A 23,525-nucleotide genomic window follows, 5' to 3' on the forward strand; every position below is an offset into this window, starting at 1 on the left:
AGCTATGAAAGTAAGTATTTGAAAAACGATGTGGTATCCTCTTTACTTATTGTCCATATCCGGCCTGTTTCTTTCTTGACTTATTTTGTGTGTATATATACACACACACACACATATATATACAAACGTATATGTTGTGCAGTAAAACAGTCAACTTAAAAAAACACATTTAACAGACAGCAATTATGCAGATTTCTTTTTATTATATTGCAAACAATAATGACATCCAGGTATATTGTTAACAGTTTGTTCAATGTAGAGTGAGACCATAGTGGCAAAAACATCATGAACTCTCCTGTAAGAGCTTGTTGTGCAGTCCGAAGCCCTCAGTGAGGTTCACAGGCATGTTAGAGAGGCCTGATGGACAGAGCAAAATTTCATCAATGGGCCCACTCGCAAGCCAAAGCAGAGAGGAAAAGGATTGTTTGGGACTTGCAAAAAAATGTTAACCTACAGGAGACACACTTGCATACAATACAAGCAGCTCTGATCCACAAATTCTTAGAAAAAGGGACCCATAAAATCAGATCATTGCTCTTTGAAAAGCAAAAGGAGGAATGAGGGCTTTTCAGTCTCACATGTCATAGTGTAGCCCTGAGGGAGTGAGCATATTTTTTCTAAAATTAGTCACAATGCTGGACCAAATAGGGCTAGTATCTTGAGCTAACGGTCTTCATTTTTGGCATCAGCTTGAACTTTGGCATTCTTATGCCAAATTTAACTACAAAGTTCGCAGAATCGCCACCCTCCATCTTTACCCTAGAAAGTCAGACCTTTAGGAGACGCTCACCACGCAAAACGTATGAGGAACACCAGAGGGAGAGTTGTAATATTCCCTTTAAAGATCTCCTTTGGGACGTCACGGCCAGACACAATACTCTTGAACATGTAGTAACCGCCTTCAAAAAGTCAACAGTCCCAACAAAATCAGTCCCTCCCATAACAGAGGCATACCAAGCAATCATTTTCCAGTTTGTGTCCATCAAGGCATTTCTTTTCCTAAAGTAATGGTGTTTAGACAACCCATCCCCTTGTGTATGTTCCAATGCTAGGTCATAGTACACCTTTAGCAGGAGCTTCAGCAGCAGAGCACCACATCCAGTACACACGTGAAAATAACAATGCAGCAAAGAAGCCAAGAAGTTTATTTATGCAATGAACTTCAAGAACTGGATTGGGGAAAAATAGGTTTATGCAATTACAATAACTTGTGTCATTGTTAAAGCCCAAGGGATGTATAAACCATTGTTTTCCTAAACCGTAAAATAATGGTTGTGTGTATATTTTTTTGTCTTCTCATGCTATCCAAAAAGACATGAGATGGTCTGAGGGTTTTTTTTTTCAGTGGAGAGGACCATATTATAGAGCGTGTTTGTAGCCAACATCAGCATCAGACCATACGCCGTGGCTGCTGATAACGTTACTTTTTTTCTCCCCCAGCTCATCTTTTTTGCACATTACAAAACTGCCAAATGGCTTCTTAACAAGCTAAATTTACAGTTCATATTTTCACAGAAAACCGATTTAACTTTTTTTCCAATGCACCCCTCACATATTCAATCTCTTTGCACATCCCAGGTATCAAACCCAGGGGCTCACTTTGACTCGTCATCTTGCTTTTTTCCGTTTTCTCCTTTTTAAAATAAGGTTCATGTTTGTAGCCTTCAGAGGTGCCAAGAGACAACCAAGTATCTTTAGTTTATACATCATTCCTACGTTACACCAAAACCCTAGATTGGCCGGCAGTTGAGGAGGACACAGGAAGGTCACATCAAATGATCTCCGCAAAGGAGAACACAGCCAGGGTCTTTATCAAATGCTTGAGATTACCAATTGAGTAATCTCTGATCTCAATGGTGCACACTGGCAGGCTCCACCAAGCAGGCCACGTTGAGCTTCAGTGTAAAGTTTTTAGCGCTGCCATTCTCAAATTGCAGATGGGAGTCTAATATTTGTTCATGTGCGACCATGACAAAAGTACAAAGCTGCAGTTTATCCCCCCGCCCCCCAACCCCGAGGACCAGGAACAGTTTTAAGCATTCGTATATACACAACCATTAAAATATTACCTAGTTCCACATGAAGAGATAAATGGTATTCACACTTGAGAAGTGATGGTATAAAGCTACAGATTATTTCAATAACGAAGGCTGGCAGACAGTCTTATCGTATATGCTTTTCCTGCCTTATCTCTCAAAAGGTTTTACCAAGCTAGGCACCAGACGAAGACGGAAAGGAAGGGAAAGAAACAGGAGGAGAAAAAAAGTTCTAAATAAAAAAATAAACAAAAATAATCTTACACATAAAGACACTGTCAATTCTTAAATTATTTTTTTTTTTAGTGCCCTACATTTTACACCCAGTCAAAAACATCTGCCTTCGGTGGTCAGTAAGGCTGCATGACAGACGGCCAGCCCTGTGTTAAACCTACTGTACTTCTAGACGTTATGCAAATTTACAGTATACAAGTTTTGATTACCATGCAAGAATACTTTTTTTGTGTAACATTTAATAGCTTGATCTACATCCAGGAATAATTTACATAAGGGGCTAGGGGGGGCAAAGGTTATTAGACCAGGGAGCATAATGGGTAAGTAAGTAACCATTGGTGGTAGTAGGTGCAGCCGAAGAAGATGTGCGGGTGAAGTTTAGCTTAGGTGAGGTGGGGCGGTGGAATGACAAGGTGGGGGAGGAGGGAGGTAGGATCCCAAAGAGCAATTGGGTTGTCAGGGGTGGTGGTTGTGGTGGTCCATTCTTCAGAGGTTGGAATCAGCGGCACTCCCACACTTTTACTGTCTGATCTACACTCCCAGTGACCACGTAAGGAGCAGCCTTGTGGAAATCTGAAATGAACAAACAAAGATAACTAATCAATACCTTTTTCCTCATTTGTCAACCATGTGAAAAACAATAGAGAAACACCATTCAAAAATGTGAAATACAAAAGAAGACTTCCACATTTACATTATAGCATTAGTAAATATTATTCCATGTACCTAATTGCATTGGGAGGTGTCGTGTTTATTCAAGTGGAGGACCAACATCTACTAGAACAACATATTTGAGGACATCAGGCACACTGACTAACAAACAGCAACAGCAAACAGCCACAGGGGAAAATGGGCAATCACAACAAAAGGTTTGTTTTCCAAAATGCTCAACAATTCTCTTTGGTCTGTGGTTCAGCCTGGTGAAAGAACTCTTCAGGACACCTCTTCAGTCGAGATCTAAAGAAAAGCTACAATAGCTCAAGTGACTGAAACCCTCCAGATAATTCCGGAAATACTGGACCTTGCTTGTAGCAGCTGATGAGATAATAACAAGGGATAAGACGGCAGGAGAGCTGCTTACCCATAGAGGTAACAAAGTGTTCATGGGCACTCAGGGTTTTCATGCAGCGCTTGTTCTTGTAGTCCCAGATCCTTAAGGTCTTGTCATCTGCACAGGATACAATAAACTTGCCTCCAGGGTGGAAAAGGATACCACGCACCCAATTGTCATGGCCGACCTATAACCGACATGACAGAATTCATTAAGGATGCAGGATGTTTTCACGATAAATGAAGCTGTATTAGACTGAGATGATCCTTACCAACGTCATAAGGCACATGCCTATGCTAACGTCCCACATCTTGATGGTTTTGTCTCTGGAGCCAGACAGCAGGAAGGGGCCTGGCTTACCACTCTTCTTGCTCTGTTTGGACACAAAACAAACTGAATGCCTGAGCTTCAAGTTGAAGTTATGGTTTGGGGGTGGCTGTTGTCAGTCTTTACACGACTGTACTTTGCAACACACAACAGACTGTCCACACCTAAACATCTCCAAGGGACTTGTATTGCAAGTCCTTACCTCAGAGCCTGTGGCATCGAGAATGGTGGGATAGGCGCTCTCTGGTGCCCAGGAGATGCACTCCACCACATGCTCATGCTCCCGCAGTTCAGCTTTACACTCTTTGTTGGCCACAACCCACACGCGCACTGTCTGGTCATTGGAGCAGCTGGCAATTAAAGTGCCGTCCTGGTTGGGTCGCACCATGCGGACCCACTCCCTGTGGCCTGTGAAGGTCTTCACACAGTAACTAGTGGACAAAATATATGGAGAGAATTATTACCCAGTAAATGGGACTCAAGACAGACAACATTTTGGTTTTTTTTGGGTTTTAAGAATAGATTTAAAGTCTTTACCCAGTTGCCACTTCCCACATTTTCATGGTTTTGTCCCTCGAGGCAGAAATTATGTGATCTCCATTGGGCATTATGGCTACAGATGAAACATTGTGGTCATGTCCTAAAAACAATATTAAAAGAATCATTGGAATGGGAATCTGAGAGGGAAATACAGTCAGAAATCATGCACTGTACATATGTGATTTTAAAGACTCCAGGCACCAAAAGGGCAAGATAACGATGGGTTCTTTGGGCACAATGAGCTAACAAAGTGGCCATTTTTTGGTAGGATAATTTGGAGAGAAATAACATTTTAAAAAATGATCCCAAAGTGAAAGCATTTGATATCAAGAGCTCTTGTTTAAATGCTGAAAGATGCATCTTTTAAATGAGGATGTGTGCATGCACAACATCCGTTCATGAACGGCAGGGCTGTTGCTTGTGTGCCTCTCGAGATAATGAGGTTGATAAGGCTTCCCCCCAGCTCAGTGTACATTTACTGTGATCAACAGAGAAACATTACTCCTGTGACTCAAATATACGCTGTATAGAGCATTAAAAATACATATTGCATGAGAGGCAGAATAAACTAGCATGGCATACACATTGCAGTGTCATTTACAGCTCCACCTGAATGGATAGTGCGGGGGAAAAATGGATGCTGAATTCTTCAAAAATGCAAATAAACTTGTGTTTCACATTGTTCTCATGTTGACATGCGCTGAAAGACAAGCAACCTGTTGGGTATTAGTTTCTTTCGCAGGGTTTAAGAAGTGCCTAATTACCAAGTTGTTTAGCCTTATTAAAGCTGCTGAAAACACAAATAGATCAAGTATACTCTAAAAACCCTGCTTATTTGTGTCTGTTTAGACATCAACATACACCATAACGTTACAATAAATGTGGAACGCCACAGGAAGTAGCTGAAGAGTATAATTAAACAATTAAGCAATTCAACGCTGATATTCAGCAGTGGGATTCACAAAGGGTGGAGAAGGGTGAATTGAACGAGAACTCAAATGTGGGCCAATGTATTGCAGGGAAAATAGTGAAGCCTTTTGAATTTTAAATGTTCCAAGCCATTATCTACAAAGGATTTTTTGTCTCACAAAAACAAAAGACTGAAATGCACTGCTCACTTGTAAAAAAAAAAAAAAAAAAAATCAGGACCAGATAAAGTAACTGTCAGTCTGCTATTTTTAGGTTTAACAGATGGGATTGAGTCCATTTAATTGCAATCGCTTATAATTATCCGTGAGATAATAATGATCGGCTAATTGGAGTCTTGAAGGTGTGAGCAGAAAGTGTTGCTGTCTGAACATAAAAACTGTGGCGCCCCCCCTCAATCAGGAGTGTGCATAATATTCCTTGCAGGTAGGGTGTATGACTCAGTCATGACCACTGAGATGGATCCAAAAATTTGGGCTAAAATAAATGGGTTTTTTTTATTGTCTCTCTCTTTTGTTTGTTTTTAAGATGAAAGGTTTGCATGTTACAAGAACTTACCATGCATGGTCCTGATGCACTCAAAACCTTGGAAATCCCACAGCTTGATAGTCATGTCTGCAGAGCAGGATGCAAGCAGTTTTCCAGTCTGGTCAAAAGAGATGTCCTGCACCGAATCCGTGTGGCCTTTAAGTGTGCGTTCAAAGTCTCCTGTCTCATAGTCCCACACCTGAAGAACACATACAGGAACTTAGACCACATCAAGAGCACAACTTCTTTATTTCAGACCGTTCTGTCCTCAGTTGACAGACGCATCTTGTGTATTTCAATTACACATGAACCAGAATGCCAAAGAAGGTTACTACTATTACTTCAAAGCACAAACAAAGTAAGACTTGTTCAAAGAAGAGGGGTGAATTTTCAAGCCTAAGCTGCTAATGTCTGAATTCAAACAGCCACAGAAGGATAAACACCACTTGATTTGTTTCTTGTGGTGGAGGATTTTGGGCAGACGGTAAAGAGACCCCCCCCCCCCCACATTAAAAAAACCTCACTGGTGCTTCTTCCCCCTCCCCTTTATAGAACGGCTAAAGATGCCAGATGGTTGTGAGGTACAAAATGCACAAGGGGGCTGTCCTGGAGGAGATCAACAGCGCTAATGTGTTTGGATCGGCACATTTAAGAATTTCATCAGCATCTTCAGCAAATAATCCATTACAGCAACCTGTATTAAAACTACCATGACAGACTGTGTTTACACTGGCTCGGTCAACCCACAAACTGTGTGAAAGTCCTACAGCAAAAACAGGAACTTCTTTTTTTGTTCCTGATGATTAATTGGGTGGTAGCTTGGATAGTAAGCTCCTCCCGTTACAGACTTTCCACACAAAATTTTCAGATTTTCTCTTTCCATACATCAATTGCCATATGTCTTCAATACACACCCTACATACTTAATCTTAATCACACACATCTTAATCTTGGCTGCCTGATTGTGTGCCAAAGTAACTCAAATATGTTTTTCATCTATCTTCAGATAGAGCAGAAAATGTCTCGGACCAACTTACACTTTCACATACTCGTCATATCTACTCGTATGTCTGTCACAAAAACAACTGCAATGAACTGAACAAGAACATCTGATGAAAATAACTGCTCTAGTTCACAAGGTCGACTGAACCTTTAGAACCCAAGCAACCATGAGCTAGCTAAATGGTAATATATGGAGATAGCATAATTAGGGCTATTTTGCAATATGATAAAATACTTTGTAGTGGTGATTTCTAGCTATGTCAGGGATTTTTGGATAGTACCCCAAAATGACTGAAAGATTTGCTCTTTAACATTCATTCAGGGTAATGGTATCGTTCTAAGAAGGTGCATTGGATTGAGGTCTTTGTCAAAACAATCTCAAGCGTGCAAGGTCTACTCTGTTAAAAATTCAACAGGCCTGTTAGGAGGTAGAAAAGTAGGACACAGACGAGAGACAGGCAGAGGAGCACGAGTATGAGGGTGGAGCAGAATTTTAGATTTGCCCATAGCTGTGCTGCTCCAGAGGGGGTGATGGAGGGCTCTAATGGCGGGTAGCCAATAGCCATGGTGGCGCAGATGCTGCTTAAGAGGAATATAAATGTGGCACAATGCCGAGAGCAGGGGGTGCAACCGGAGAAAAGGGTGGCATTGAGAAGGGAGGAAGATGCCAAAACAGGGACCTGAACCCCATGCTGTGTGGATTTAGCCAAGGAGAGGATGTCCATGTGCTTCATGAATAAAGTATACAGAACAAACAGCTTAATAGCGTATTGGAATTGTCTAGTGAGGCAAAGAGTCGCTTTCTTAGCCGAGAGGCAGACGGTGGAGTTTGTATAAGGAATCTAGGCATATAAAGATGATACAGGTGTGTCCAGAAAGATTAAGCTAAGTCACAGTCCAAAAAGGAAAACATAAAAGATGAAATGTTCAAGATGCAGTACACTATACTGTGCAAAGTGTAGGTAAACAAAAAAATTAGAAGAGAACACAGCAAGCCCCAAGACGTTGCATGGAGCAGGACATGGTGCACTGAAATTTGTTTTCAAAATAATGAGATTAAGGGGGAGGAGGTATGTTCTGTCTATCATCTCATCAGAAAAATGAAAAACAACATTGTCAGCATATTGGCAGCCAAAAGAATTGGAAAACGGAATGCAGAAGAGGCAATTTGCCTGATAAGATTACAATAATTCTATTAAATTTATCCCAGCATTCATCATCAGGTCTAGTGTAGTGGCTAACTTTTCACAGCAAATTTATTTTATCACCATATTATTCTTCCACATAATGGAATGGCTGCGCAAGGCATACTGGAACATGTGACTTTGAACATCTTTGAATTATTTTCCAACTATGTCTGGTTTGCGGAATATCAGTACCATACCTTTTCTATTTAATTACAAACCAGACTTCTAACAGTAACCTTCTGGCTACTGTCAACATTAGCTATTTAAATTACCATTCCAGTCTAAAGCAAACATTTACCCTCAGTCTATACGAGCACATTTTAATACAAAAAGCACATTTAAGCACCATTTTAAAAGGCAAAGCTTGTGCAAGCTTCTGAACAAGATTCTCAAAACGGGTGAATCGATGACAATCTATTTAGAAAAGTGCAGTGCAGCACATTTTAAGTACATTACACTGAAGACAATAGAAAAAAAGATCTGTGAGCCATGCAGCAGCACTGACCTTTATTGTTGCATCCTCTGAAGCTGAAACCATCACGCTGAAGACTGGGTGGAAGATGACACGGGTAACTGGACTACGGTGGCCACTTAGCGCATATCTTTCCGGGGGGCGTGGAATCCACTCTTTGGGGTCACGTTTTTGACTGACTGGTCCACCCAAGGTGATTTCCTCCTTTGCTTCATTCAGTTTGGATTCAAGTTCCATAACCTGTCCAGATCAAACATGTATGTTGGCAGAGTACGGGATGATGGTACTAATAGTTTCATTTTATTTGATCAGTACAACACGCCACATAATACAATTCATAGTTCCATATGTCCAAAAGGAGCAGAACATGAAGTTATTAATTTAAGGAGGAAATTCATAATTGGTCAGAAGCTTTACTGGTGCCATTTTAGCTTCAGTTAGTGTTCTTAGTAGATTATCATACATTAACAGGCAAAGTACTGTGGATCCATTGGTGATGTCACGATCCATTCACAAGACTGCAATCCCCACAAGCCTTTAAAGGGAAAAAAAAGGGTGGGATACAAACCTTCTTTTGTAATCTGATGACTGAAGTCCATTTTTTTTCCAAAAGGCCAGCATACTTCTTGTCCAATTCTTCATTCTGCAGGGAGAGGGGCAAATATAGCAACATAAGTCAAACAGTTGAAGAATCATCATAATCGCAGGTCAGTGGAATTCGGCTAGCTCGGGTGGCAAGCAGACAGCTTCGGGTGTCATATGAAAGGACAGAATTATTTACACAAGCTAACACTGACTTCCCGACGTGCCGCTACCACCCTATTGTACAACACATGTACAAACACATACTCTAGTCTTAATCCTCCTCAGGATGGCTAATCTGCTGCAAACAACAATGTTCGTGTATTTTACAGTGTGGGAAACTGAGGAAAATAACTTGTGGCAGACCTGCATGCTAACAAGAGTTCTTTCCAAGTCCTTTGCTATCAGAGAGTATTTTTATTTCTACAAAGAATTATGACGTATGAGAAGATGAAACTATGGAAATTAGTATTACATTACTTAATTGGCATTCTTGATGAACCTTATCCTCTGTGATATATAATTTTTGAATGCTGCCCGCCAACAAAACACTTAAAGTGCTCATGATACCAGAACACATGATAATCTTTGCATTTTTGCTGAAAACACTGAAAGGCATCTTGCCTGTGTTAGATGTGTGCTTTAACTCAGTTTACAATTTTCCTCTTCCTGGAACTGGAGGATGATCCACCCGGAAGCTGTTCTCTACTCCAATGTGTTCTCTATTGTTATGATCCAGATGTACGTGAATTTCTGCAGATTTTTTTTTTTAATATTATTCCCACTTGTTGCGTTGAAGGCTTTTGCTGGAACACTCAAGGAGACCGAGTAACCTTGTTCACATTTCCAAAAGACAACATTCGGGACAAATGTTTAATCACTGCCCTGCAGTTGGAAACACAAAGTAAGACTCTGGACTGTGGAAAAGCATGCCAAAGAAGCATATCTATTCTACAAATCTTAGAATAATAGTATGGAGTGTCGTGCCAGGGCTGCATAAGCAGCATTTGCTGCTCACTGGTATTGTATTTTGTGCGTATGCATATCAGCTGTCATGGTGTCACTCACGGACCAAAAACATAATTGTGTGTTATGTCATTGCCATCACAACACAATATCGGTGAATGTTATTATTGTGTTATTGTTATATGTCACTGTCTTTTCTGAGCATTTGTTGTTTTTTTTAATTGCTTTTAGTGTCATGAGCATTTTAATGCAAGTCTGTCTCTGTTTGACAAGCCTGAATGACAGGCAGCCATCAGTGCAAGGGTGATGATTGGATGCCCCCTACAATTTCACAGCTACCGCCTCATCCTTGCCAGGAAACAAAAGCCGACATCCTGAAGTAGTGAAAAGATGCAGCCAACCCTAATACTCAGTTTTGAAAGGGAATACAAATGTGAAACTAAAAAACTAGGCCAATGGAGAGGAACGATAACATTAAAGCAAACAGGGAGCCTAATTTTAAACAACTCTGCCATCATCTAAATGGACCATCTGCCTGGAACCTCACCAGCATACATGAGACTGATGCACATGAGGAGTGCCAGACTTCAGTTCAGTATGCCAGTTGGTAGTATGGATCCAAATGTTGGCGTGTGTGTTGAATTCAGTCAGAAGTAGTCCTTAACTACATTTAACAGGAAAGGAAAGACCTTTATGACTAACCCTGCATGCTCAAGGAAACGAACCTAACCTAACGAACCTAGCATGTTGGTGTTACAAAGGTTTGTTTTGGGCAGAGCTTTAAAAACCCAACAGGGTGCACAGATCTCTCTGTGCCATTCATCTATTATTCACCCTGCTTGCACTGAGAAAACGTCTGGCAGAGGAATGAATAAAAGCACAAAGCAAAAGGTGTCATGTGAAGGGAGGTTCATGCAAGTGTGTGCATTAGGAAGGTAGATGGGGGAAGGGAGAACTGGGAAGACAACAGACGGTTTTCTGGACAGGTCTGCAACAGCTACAGAAGTGAGTAACTCAAAGGTTGTTTAAATAAATTGAAACACGAATGACGGACTGTGTGCTGGTGGTTGTATGAATGTTTATGTTCCCTTTGTGTACTCACCATGTCTAATTCAGCTTCCTTCTTGAAAGTAGAATATGCTCCATCATATCCATTGGAACGCAGATAGTCAGCTATGGCTCGATTTCTGCAACACACAGAGGGCCCTTGATTAGTTCTACTGATTATCAAACAAGATAATGCAGAATGCAAGTCACGCGCTAGGCAAACACAGTATGTATTCAACACTGTAAAACAACAAAGTGCATTGAGGAAACCAGCATATAGTATGATATAGTGTAGTATAGTATGATAAGATGTGCTTTCAACATTTCAATGTTTTCTCTGCCCTGTATATTAGAACAACATTGCATGTATGGAATCAGACATAAACCACAAGCCCCTGGACATCACGTCTGTCTGCTGTCTATAATGAGCTCCTGTGGCTGTGGGCAAATAAGACACCACAGAATAAATCCCTGTGGTGTGACTAGAGGATGGGGTGTGACTGAGAGGCAATCATCCCATCATCACCGATATACACACACAAAGAAAAGAAAATACACATGAGGAACCTGGAACACTTAGTCTTGTGTATATCAATAACTACTCACAACATAATGTATTCAGTCAAACGACTTAGTATTATTAACGTCATCTACCAAATGTCCACCAATTGCGGCCAAATAGTTTATTTACAACACCACCTAGGGTACCGGACGCCTATTAAGTAAGGTATTCAGTGTTTCCCCACAAGGCTATAGTCTAACTGTGTCAGTGGAGTCGATTACAACGTCTAATTTGAGTAACTCATCATGACACATGTTCATGTAATAATAATGCCCCCCCCCCCTTCCCCTTCAACTGGCTGCTGACATATGTGGTAACATATGAGCCCTATGTTATGATTTATTTATGATATATGGATATGCTCTGTTCCAGAAATTACGGTAACCTGCTCAAAACAAAACTGGCATTGAAAAACAAGTTAAGTGTTCTGAACATATGCAATACAACATAAAAATGACGGGATTAATTTAGTCAAAGGCTCAAGTTAAGTGTTCTGAACATATGCAATACAACATAAAAATGACGGGATTAATTTAGTCAAAGGCTCATTCCTACCAAGGCACAGCAAGGCAAGTCTTATTAGCTAAGCACATTTGCTTATGTCTCAGTGTGTCACTAATGGTGTGTGCTGTGTTCCTCTAGAGTAGGCTACAATATTAAAAATATGTGTAATTAGAATTACTCAAATCATTCAGTAAAAGTGAACTAAAGAAACCAAACAAGAACACTGAATTGACTATTGTAACAAGAAACCTAACAAGGACACTGACTTCATTACTGGAATAAAAACACACTCCCCGCCCGCCCAGTATCGTACCCCATGAATGCCTCGATTCCAAATGGCTTGTGTACAGTATATACACAGCAAACACCTTCTCAAGCCAGGAAAAGCCAGACCGGCTGTAAGGCAGACCATGCTATGAGAAGAGGATAGGGAATTGCAATCTGTCAGATTAGTCTGGTCCCCCTGCACCTCACCTTCTGCCCACCTGAATACTTATGACAACAAGAGGGGGCCTCATTAGAGCTCAAGGTTAGTAGGAGGATAACTACTCCTTGACAAGCTGCCTACTTAAAATGCTTAAGACACATTTATCCGTGTCGGATCGCCACAAATAAAAATTGACCACCATGGATCATAGGTCTGGATTGCCAGGAGCACTGCAGCTTGCTGTAAGGTTCTGTTTGGTTTGGAAGCCATAGCTACCCATTACTTTCACAACACTACAAAACGGACCGTCGAGCAGGCGGTGCTGTTGTCCGCCACCCCCTCATCTAAAAGCCCTCGCAGGCGTCTTACTTCTGACATAAAATAAAAACAAAAAGAAAAAAATAGCCAATCACGCAAATACAAGCATAATAAAAGATGAAGATGATTTGACAAATCAAATTAATTTAATTTTATTATTTACACAATGTAATGGCTAATTATTTGTATCAAACCCCATAGCCACAAAGCAAGTCAGGAAACTGTTTGTGGTATCAAACATAATGATGCAAAATAGCCGTCAAAGTTGACAGAAAAAGAAAAAAAAACACTACCACCTCAAGACATACAAAAGAAAAAGAAATACAACCTACAGTGGAAACATTTTTTAAAAATGTTAAGCCTCGGAAGACCATGATGAAGAGACAAAGAAAATAGGGAAAGCATTTTTAATAGACAGAAGAGGGGCAAACTGGCTGGTTACTATGACTACAAGCAGCCTACAGCTAAATTGACTATTGTGGTGGGGAGGGAGGAAGAGAGATGGCAGGGTGAGAGGACAGATAGTGAAGACTGACTCAAGACATGGAGGAAGAATACAAGGCCAGTGCACAAAATCTATGTTAATATTAAAATGACCAAAAGATCTCCACAATCATCGTCAATTAATTCTTTGAGAGTCTTTCACAGGGAGGACAATAAAAATCAGAGAGAAATGAGAAAGGGATGATGTCATCAAAGACAAGTGAGTCAGCTCTAATTCCAGTCTGGAAATGATGTCATTTCCTGCCTAAATTGCGCTCGATAAAGCAAAACACATCTCACTAGGGTTGCGGTGATGCTATGTGTAAATTCACCTAATGTGTTTGATACGTTTTAAAAAGCAGTGTACAGTATTTAAGATCATAGCATAAATAATACATCTTAGTCATTTATTGATGTATTTTAAACCCTTAGGTATATTGAGCTGGTGGGGTGATTTACAGTATAGCCAAGCTAAGAAAGGCAAGCACAGCAATACACGATAATAATGATATTATCACATAAATTAACAGTCAAAACAATTTCCTCATGTGCATGGGACATTTTATGAGAAAACAATTTTGGAAAATTTGTGACTAAAAATGCTGAATCCCAAATATGTGGATCTACTGCATTTCTGACGAGAGCGACAAAGGGAAGCCCCAGGATGCATATGACAAAAGAAGATTGTCACATGAAAAACACAGTAAATCTATAATTCCTCTCTTTGATTTGCAAATTTTCCCAATCAAAAAAGCCTCTTATAGACATGGCTGGCATAATTTACATCACTTTGCTGTGAAATAGGTAGGTTAAAGAAAATGAATGAGTTGCCTCATTAGATATTAACTAAAATTCTCCAGGACAGGGCGAGCATTTAATCCTGAAAGTAAGGACAGAGAGGGAATTCCTAAGTGGCACACAGAAAGGAAGCGGTTCATCTATTAGCCAGAGCTCATAAATCCCTAACTACCCCTAATCACAACTTGGAATGGATTTCAACGGTTGGCCTGGTTCCCAGTCTGAAAATTTCCTGGATTACCTTTTTCTTGGCTCGGGAAGACTGAGAAAAGGGAATGGCCATATTGGTTCCATTGGACTTCAACAAACATCTACAAGCAATTATGTAATAGTTGGGTGTCACATGAACAGTCAGCCTACAGCCATGTGTGAAAGTCAATGACCTGGACACTTTCACTTAAATTCAAAACTACCATTGTCAATAGCAGGGCTGCCCCGATCCCATTTGCAGGATTGGGACCTGCTGCCGATCCACTGTATTTGGAGAACATATAAAAATCGGCTTCTCAGGACTCCTGAATATGCTTGTATGCTCTCCATTTTGTTATATTTTCCTGTTTTCATTTTTAAACTCAGTCTGTACAGTACAGATAAATTAACATCAGTTTCTCTAGTATTTCAAATCTGAGGGGCGAAAAAAGTAATTGCTATTTCTGCTTAGATTCTTGCTACACTGCAGCTTTCATCTTTTCTCACCAGGCAATATGTCTTAGCATTCAAAGCCAGAGGACGATGCACACAAATGTACACATTAGGGTAGAAGTCTGAGAGAGGGCTGGGGGCATATCTTTTGAAGAAGGACGAAAGTTAAAAATAAATAAATAAAAAAACAACAAGACCCATCAGCACACGAGTGCCCGCCAGGTCTTTCAGGGAAGTAGACTGTGTTCTTCAGCTATTTTTATAATATGCCGCAGGCGGTGAGTCCCCTGACCCTGTAAAGACACACAAGTGCTTTTCATTGGTTATGATTTAAAAAAAAAAAAGTTGTTTTCCCGATTCTATGCAATCACACATCTGACTTTGTTGCTGACAAAATAGCACCATACAATATTATTGGACAATAGACCAAGAGGTCCCCCAAGAGCTTCAAGGAAAAGGAGATTCACAGAGGGAAACAATACCTAATCAGAATTCATTCAACAACAACAACAACAACCAGCGTTTCTAAACAACAGAAAGGGAATACACCAGATGCTTGAGCACGTTGATACCAGTTTTCCTGAAAGCTGTGTGGCCAGACTGAGAAATAAGGGGCAAGGGGTGGGTCGTGGAAGCATCTACTGAATAGTAGAGCTAATGAAAGATTAGCATTCCAATAGAGCTCCCCATACCAACAGGCCCCACCCCACAGTGCTAATCTGAAAACATAGACACATTGTTGGGAATGTTCAGTGCCTTGTCATGCAACGCACACGTTAAACACACATTCCTCTATGACACTGCAAAACAATCCATCTAGAAATCTAACCATTGTTGCTGTTGGGCCCTGTCCACACGGGAAAGCTGCTGAGATTTTTTGGGGCAGGATGAAAAAAATGTGCATCCACACTGTACCTGATTAGTAAATAGTTGCATGCAGACGGAAACAGATCCCTGAGTGAAAACACTGTTCTGCCAAGTTCCAACCAAATGGCATCCTAGTTTACACATTTTGCCTGGCTAGATAGCTTGTTTCCGTCCCACGGACAAGAGTCAAGTAGCTGCCATGTTCATGGAGTACATGCCAATTTATGTTTTTAAACTGTAAACTTGATCTTGCTATGGGACCTTGTGCTTTTTCCACTTTTCTGACCTATAAATGTAGTTAGATGTTGTATTCCCTCAGATTCTGCAAAATCTAAAAAGTTTTCTGCGCAGGTTATTGGGTGTAGCTGCTCTACGGGAGACCACAACCCAATATAAAGGGTCGAAAAATGAGCACAATAAGTCTCCTTTAAATATATTGACGCTATCACAGGGTCTCCAACAGGTGTCTCCTAATCTAGCAGTAGCTCGCCAACTGAGAGTAGTTCTCTAAATAATATTTGTTTCACTGCTTAGTATTTTTATTCTATTCAAACATGCCATTTGTATTTAATGGTAAATGAGCTTACTGAGTGGAGCTTTGTAAATAAAATGCAATTTAAATGTTGGCAATCACAACAAATGGCTCACTTCTCCTTTCTTTTCCTCAAAATGGCTTTAATAGTGCTGCAAGAAAGATACACCTGTGCCAGCATGACCTTAAACTCTGAGTTTGTACTGTTTATACTAGACAGATAGTTTTGTGTGAAATACAGTGCTTGACAAAGGTATTGTCCCTTATCCCAACTGTAGGACCAAAAAATAACTTCACTGGATTCAGAAATAGCTTATATGAATAAAAGTTGAATGCTCACTTACAGTTCATCTCGTTGCCGTTGTGAAAGCACCATGGTGACAGGACGGTGTAAACGGGGCAAGGAGGGAACACTCGGCAATCAAGAGTGCAGCTGCTGCACTCTCCTCGGTCAGGAGATGAGCTGTGGGGATCCGAGCAACGCGAGCAAAGGTGAGCCGTGTACTCCTATGGCGGGCTGTTCATGTAGTCCAGACAAAAACGTAGATCAAGTGGGGACCTCACAAATCGGTCCCCCTCCACGGACAGGAAAATCAGACAGCCTGCAGATCAGTCAACAGCCGAGTCTACACTGCATCTGGAAGGGAGAAATGGAGGTCTGCATTAGGTATGCATGGAAGATAATATGGAGAGCGGGTGGGTTTGGAAATATTTTTAGGTCACATAAGTGTTGCATCTAAGCCTGCAACATATTATATGCAGATAAAAATACATGGATATCATGCGAGTAAATAATAAAAAAAACAATAAGATTATTCGTACAGAAGGTCAATGCAGCACAAACATCAAAATATGTAGATGTCATTAATGAGCCAAATGAAAAGGCATAAAGTCAGCCGTTAGTCATTGTAAAACAGAATCACACATTCTGGGTCCCCTTTGTTTAATATCAACATAAACTGCCCTGAACACTCCTCTCAAATTCCTTTCACCGTGTACATGCCAGAGCTGACCCAGATTCAGAGTGCATCAATCTTCTCCTCAAAAGGTTGCCGACGGAACAGAAAAACAGGACAAGATCAAGGAGGCCAGAATAACGTCCGTGCACTTGTCACATTCCAAAACACTATCTTGTCATTATCGCAGCTCCTTAGGAGCTGTCGGGCTAGGTGACGAATGGGGAACTTGCAGTTGGCCATTTGCACACATTTTTACTAGTGGGGAGGTTAATAACTTGTCAGTTGTGGGATATTTATGTAAAGTACATTAAATGCAATGGTGGAAGATATGAAGACTATTTACACACTGTGTTGTTAAAAAAAAAAAAACACACACACCAAACTAAGTAGTCAAAGGAAGGCCAACTGTGAGCCATGATAAGCCTCTTAGTCTCCTGGGACCATGATGACTAAATCTCCAACCGACTAGTAAATAAAAAGGCACAACAAGGCTAATTTACTTATTTTGCAGGCCCTTACAATCTCTCTCTTATTTACCGACAGCTTAACGCTTCTGAAACTTTCTCAACAAAAGGAGCAATGCATTTATTTCTAGTCTTCTCACATTATAACTGAAAACATGAATGAAAAACAGGTTTGCCCGGCTCCGCTGGGCACCTCCAGCCACATCCACTGCCTTCCGAACCGCAGATGCAGCCAACTACCTCTTATGTGCCCAGCGAGAAGACAAAATGCCGGCACTCGTCCGTCAGCTTGGCACCACTGGTGAAATCCGTGTTCACAATGCGCATTTCAAGCGTGGCACAAACATTCACTCGCCAGTCCACGCGAGCTGTGCACGCTCATTGCACAGCCCAACCTGGGCAGTGCCGAGACTGATGTACACCCATTACAGAGTAAGAAGTGGTTGCAGAGTCAAGTGGCTTTGCTCTTTTCACTGCTCATAAAAGGCAACAGTGGGCCGCTGCTTGGCTCTTCGCTCCAGCGAGCTGTAGCTTTGGCGATAGCTCGATTACGAGCTGTCAGTCTGGCAGCGCAAAAGAGGACAGTGGCTGACTTTCAGATCTTTGAGGAGGTAGACACGATTAGAGGATTAGATCGATTTCATACGCAGGGACTGGCCAATCGCTGATCCCTCAAAATTAAGAAAATAACAAATGAAATCTGCTAGTATTACTTCCCTGTTTGGCAATCTATTGTACAGAACTGATAAAGCTAATTATATCTATGTATCTGACACTTGAACATTGCAGTGGACCTATTCCATGGATGGTGACAGCCAGCAACCCACTATTGAGCTGTGATGTCAGCACCTGACAGCAGTCCAAATGACAGCTAACCTCTCACCGAGTGGATATTACAGCATGCCTTTGGTTTTTGGCAGGTTTTCAATCTGCTGTGGTTGGAGGGCACAAAAATTCCACAGTGGCATAGATTGTGGTAAACTAAGCTAAAAATGGCAGTCCACACAACCTACCCAACTAAAACGCAACTTGTAAATTCTAATAAATTTAATCAATTATTCACAACATCAACATAACATAACCTGTGTTTTTCCCAGAGCACTACAATCTATTTGCAGTTGTGGTTAAGTTGTACAATCTTCTTCTTTTAAATCACAAGAAAGAGAGCCTTTTCTGGCGCCTTTCATACGGTGTGTGTTTGGAGGCAGGGCGGGTACCGGCTGCTTGGTTATAAGAGGCATACATGCTTCATGTTTAGAGTCTCTGAAAGTGTTCATTAAGTTTAACTTTTCTAAAAAACTGAATCTGGGGGCATCTGAATACTTGTTAAATATAGTGACAAAATCGAAAAACCGGCAACACTAATCCCTCCTGTCATGTCTTATTCTCTGGCAGACAAGGTGCGTATGAAGCGTGTGAAGCAGCAGTTACAATGCCATCGACTGTGTGCAGTTAGAACAACAAGTTACATTTGCAGACAGTCTGATCATAATCTATTTGTGAAAAGGTAGCACCAAATATATTTGTGGCAGGCCACCACAGATAAATTAATGTATGGGAAACACAGCTTTGTTTTTGTGAGGTTGCCACAGCGCCAGTGCCACCAAAAATAAAAAGTATACCGTTACCGTACACAGCTCAACATTGGTAAAGGGCTGTTCAGGAGTTCTTTCATTTACTCATAACTCCTTATAGGGATTGAAAAGATACTGTAGCTGGAGTGTGCCACGAATTCCTGAATGACAAAAGCATCAATGATATTGACTGTCCTGCCTGTTTTCCCCAGACCTGAGTGAAATCGAGCACCTCTGGGACATCATGTGTCATTTTATTCATTGTTGCCACTGTCACACACCAAACCTGATCTCTACAGTGTGTGTAGTACTGCACAATGAAATAAATCACATTAACTATCTATGCATAAAATGTTAGAGTGGTAGTGAAGAAGGAATAAGATGCAGTCAGGATGCATCCATAAATCTGTCCTTTCCTCCCGCCATCGATTTTGTTGTCTTTGTACAGCAGCAGGAGCCACCAGAGAAATTGGTGCAAACGCTCTGGGGGTGTCATGTAATTTCCTGATGAATCCTAATAGGTTACCATCTCTTTGAAAAGGCTTTTTAGATGATGAAAACAAACATCGCCTGTCACTTTAAGAATGAGGCAGTCGGCCACAGAGACACAACTAGACTGGACAGGACCACACCCGATGTATCACTGAGCACATATTTGTTGGTATGCGTAGCCAAGCTTATGACATGGTGATGGGGCTGTGAGTGTGGACAAGTAACATTCAGGATTGGGGGTTAGACGAGTATGAATGGTTCATCAGTATGACAATTACATAATTAATAAACGTAATTGTAAAGATGAAAAGGTGGGATGAAAATGACAAGGGGCAAATGACATCACCAGATTCATTCACACCAGTTAAAATTTCACCTAAAAATAACCACTAGTTACAATATTAGCCCAGCGCTGGCGCTAATGCAGTGCTAATTCCTAACTGATGCGCTAGCTAGGCGGCTAATCTGTTGTAGCTACCACTGTATATAAAACATATACTCCTCACAACACAATGTTAGCAAATGTTGTTGTGAAAATGTCACTTTCTTTGTGTGCTTTCATGGCTGTGTGTTTGCAGGTGTCGCCCGAAAAAACATGGCTTGCAGACTATCTTGCAGTAGAGTAGAGTTGTTATGAATATGCAGCGAGTTCATGGCTGAATGTGTGTGAATCTGGCTCCCGAAATCAGAGTCTGGCAGTGACATCACAACCAAGATGGTGTCAGTTCAGAAAACTTGCTGGGGGACGCTACCTCTCTAAGGTTGCAGGGGTGTGTTGGAGCCTATCTCTGAATTTGAATTTGGAAGAGAGGCGGGGTACGCCGTGGACTGGTAGCCAGCCAATAGCATTACAACACAGGCCGCTGAATCCTTTTCAACTCGTAGCGTCATCACCTTTCAGAATGAAGCATTCCAAACATCTAGAATCTGGACTGCCTTCATTTCCAAGCAGTAAAAACAAAGTCCTCCTATGTTAAAGACAAAGTAAAATTGGTGTCAACTGCCTACACTTTACCACGCCTCAAGATTTCCCCAATTTATATGGGGGATAGTGATACACAAGGCGATAAATATTCTCTGAGGTTAGTTTTAATTACGTAATCTATTCCAAAATAAATTTTAAAAAAGCTCTATATTTCAACTACAATGTTAAATACTCTTGACAAAATAAAGTTTATTGTAGCAAATTACCTTTTTAAATTAGAAAGTGTGACCAATCACAGCGGAGTGGCCGTGTGTGGAATCAATTAAAACAGACAATTTTGGAAGTCTAAGGAAATACAGCTGGAATAGGTGCCGATTCTGGAAGATCTTGAGAGCTTTCTCTACTGGTTATTGCGCGTAGCTGCGCTATAGGAGTCCACAACGCCATACAAAGGGCCGAAAACTATCATTATTTCATTATGTATGCATTACTGTGAATTTCTGCAAAAGACAGACATGAATGCACGTTTCCCCCCCAAAAAAGTATATTGTTTAGATTAAATCTAACAATATGTGTAGTTGTAAATGGTGACAGAAGCAAATTAGCTTTTTAAATTAGAAAGGCCTCTGGAACGATTGGAAGTGTGACCAATCACAGCGGAGTGGCCATGTCTAGAGGTGGGCCGTTCGTGGAATAAATTAAAACAGATCATTTTGGAAGTCTAAGGAAATACAGCTGGAATAGGTGCAGATTCTGGAAGATCTAGAGAGCTTTCTGTGGTGGCTATTGCATGTAGCTGCGCTATAGGAGTCCACAATGCCATACAAAGGGCCGAAAACTATCAACTATCCCTTTAGGTCGATATGTGCATGTATTACTGTGAATTTCTGCAAAAGACAGACATGAATGCACATTTAAAAATATATATATTGTTAGATGAAATCTAACAATATGTGTAGTTGTGAATGGTGAACAGGCGCGGATCCACTGAAAACAGTTACAATGGTGAGTCACCGTCCTTCTGCTCCTCAGTGCAGACTGGCGACTGTGCAATCTCAATCAGGCAAGAATTTATGACCTCAATTGTGTAAACATACATGGGGCTGCAAAATCACAAATCACAGCATCCGGGAACCCTGACAAGGCAAACGTGGAAAGAGAAAACAAGTTAGCTAATGAGCAGAAGGAATTCCAAGAAGACCCATCGCCTTCCATGAGCTCCACCCTGACTTCCTCGTACTCATGACGAAGGAGAGCCAGCTGAGACGGACGCCCACCGGTGAGACAGCAAAGGGGGCCGCACAATGTACAATGTCTTGTATAAAGACTTCAATCACATTAACATCCATATTTTATCGAAGCAACCAGCAGCCTTCGAGACGAGCCGTGCTAATATTGGCATGGATGACCCATCCATGTCATTTGATATTTAGCTGTAATGACGGGCTTGTCAAAACCGCAACACTCAGCGTTTGACCACGCCAAATGCGACTGTTACCTTCCAGCCCAGCGACATGTTGTCACATCATTTATATGAGAGTTACCACCAAATGTGAACTACAGCAGCCAAATTGTGCTAATCTATACATTGTCTTCATTAGCTTCCTGGTTTTGCGGTCATAAAGTTAGCTACAACAATGTTAACTCCTTACACGTCCAACACAGACGCCACCATTGTGTGCTTTAATTTAATTACCTAAATTCAACGTCGTCATCGCTTTACAGGCCTCGCTATTCAAATGAGCACACGGTTGCAAATACAGACAGAAACCTAGTCTGGTGCTGACATGCTACCTGCTGCTCCAGACCGAGCGGCCTAGCCGCCATTTTGAGGCATAAAAAAGGAGGTGCAAAAAAATTACAGCCACATCGTCATTTTCCCCCACCTAAATCGGCCGGATTCCTTCGACCTCTCCGCCGGTTTAGTAAACGAGCAGAACTCACCCTTTTGTCTCGGTCCGTGAATATCCCCAGCAGTCTCTGGCTGCAACACAACCCAGCAGGGCGTGAAAATGTGCGTTCCAAAGTGAGATCCTGTTAGCTGTGGAGGTAAACTGCGCCCCTCTTGTGTCTCCGGCGCCGCTCGCTTGTTTTTTCCTAGGCTACCGCATTCGCCTTCGCTCGGGAGCGCGCACGGAACTCGCGTTCTCGGAGAGCCGGGAGCGCGCACGTCCTTGACAGGAAGAAAAAAAAAATACTGTACTGTATAGCACAACCTCTGGAGGTATTATATACACTGTATGTTTGAAATACTGTCACAATATACACCTATTATGACTACACACTATTTGCAGATTCATTTAAAATCAAACATACTGTAATATGGGAATTTTCTAAATGTTATCTTTGCTTTATACACGTGGACGTCCGCTGTTAATGCTCTATATGTTTTGTTTAAATAATGACATAAAGGCAGAGCTCGGTTTTGTACTACTTTATTCGTTTGGACCCAGAGTAGCCCCCATTTCAGAGAAATATTGATCCATTATCAAAATGACTCATCTTCAACTTATTTCCTCAATCACCTTGACTTCACTGCTTTAATTCTTGTTATTTTTTTTACAGATACAACAGTAATCATTGTAGTTCACAGCTAAAGATCAATATTTCTTCCCCCCAAACTTGTTCGTAATACAGCATTATATATAAAAGCAGACAGACGAAAACAAAACAAAACAGTAACGACACAATTGCCACACACCATCAAAAAAGCACACACTTAAAAACCTTCTGCAAGACAAAAGTCAATTTATTAAAGTCTTGCTCTGTTGTCTACTGGGGAGGAGGGTTAGCTTGCCCCCTAGTGGACATTATTGATCATGGGCGTGGGTTAATTATTATTATTACATACTGCACCTGCACGCCCGTTTTTCCCCAGTGAGAGAAAAGTTCCTATTTTCAAATGCAAATATTGACTGGCGTGTATACAGAAAACAGCAAGGTAATATAGGCATAATTGCATAAATCACCTTTATAAAGTAGAATATGTTCATTTGTCACGACTCTGTCCCTGCCTGTGGGCATCAAAAGGTACACTATGTTGTTGTGAATTGTGTGAGCAGATAATGAAAAAAATTTG

At 41.1% G+C, this 23,525-nt stretch overlaps 1 protein-coding gene across 1 annotated transcript; it reads right to left on the reverse strand.

Annotated features, from left to right (window-relative positions):
* Positions 1–189: 189 nt before the first annotated feature.
* On the reverse strand, positions 190–22,584 carry pafah1b1a (platelet-activating factor acetylhydrolase 1b, regulatory subunit 1a). The gene is made up of 11 exons (XM_058080397.2): positions 22,391–22,584; positions 16,377–16,669; positions 10,955–11,039; positions 8,873–8,947; positions 8,338–8,544; positions 5,674–5,842; positions 4,186–4,288; positions 3,851–4,079; positions 3,593–3,694; positions 3,352–3,508; positions 190–2,843 (listed from the first exon to the last, which is right to left on the reverse strand). The coding sequence occupies exons 2-11, from the start codon at positions 16,406–16,408 to the stop codon at positions 2,770–2,772; spliced, it is 1,233 nt and encodes a 410-aa protein (XP_057936380.1). The 5' UTR covers positions 16,409–16,669; positions 22,391–22,584; the 3' UTR covers positions 190–2,769.
* Between the last annotated feature and the right edge of the window lie 941 nt (positions 22,585–23,525).

This window comes from Doryrhamphus excisus, linkage group LG8 (genome assembly GCF_037039965.1).
Source record: "Doryrhamphus excisus strain RoL-2023G ecotype Guam linkage group LG8, RoL_Dexc_Guam_v1.1, whole genome shotgun sequence".
In the NCBI taxonomy this organism is placed as follows: Eukaryota; Metazoa; Chordata; class Actinopteri; order Syngnathiformes; family Syngnathidae; genus Doryrhamphus; species Doryrhamphus excisus.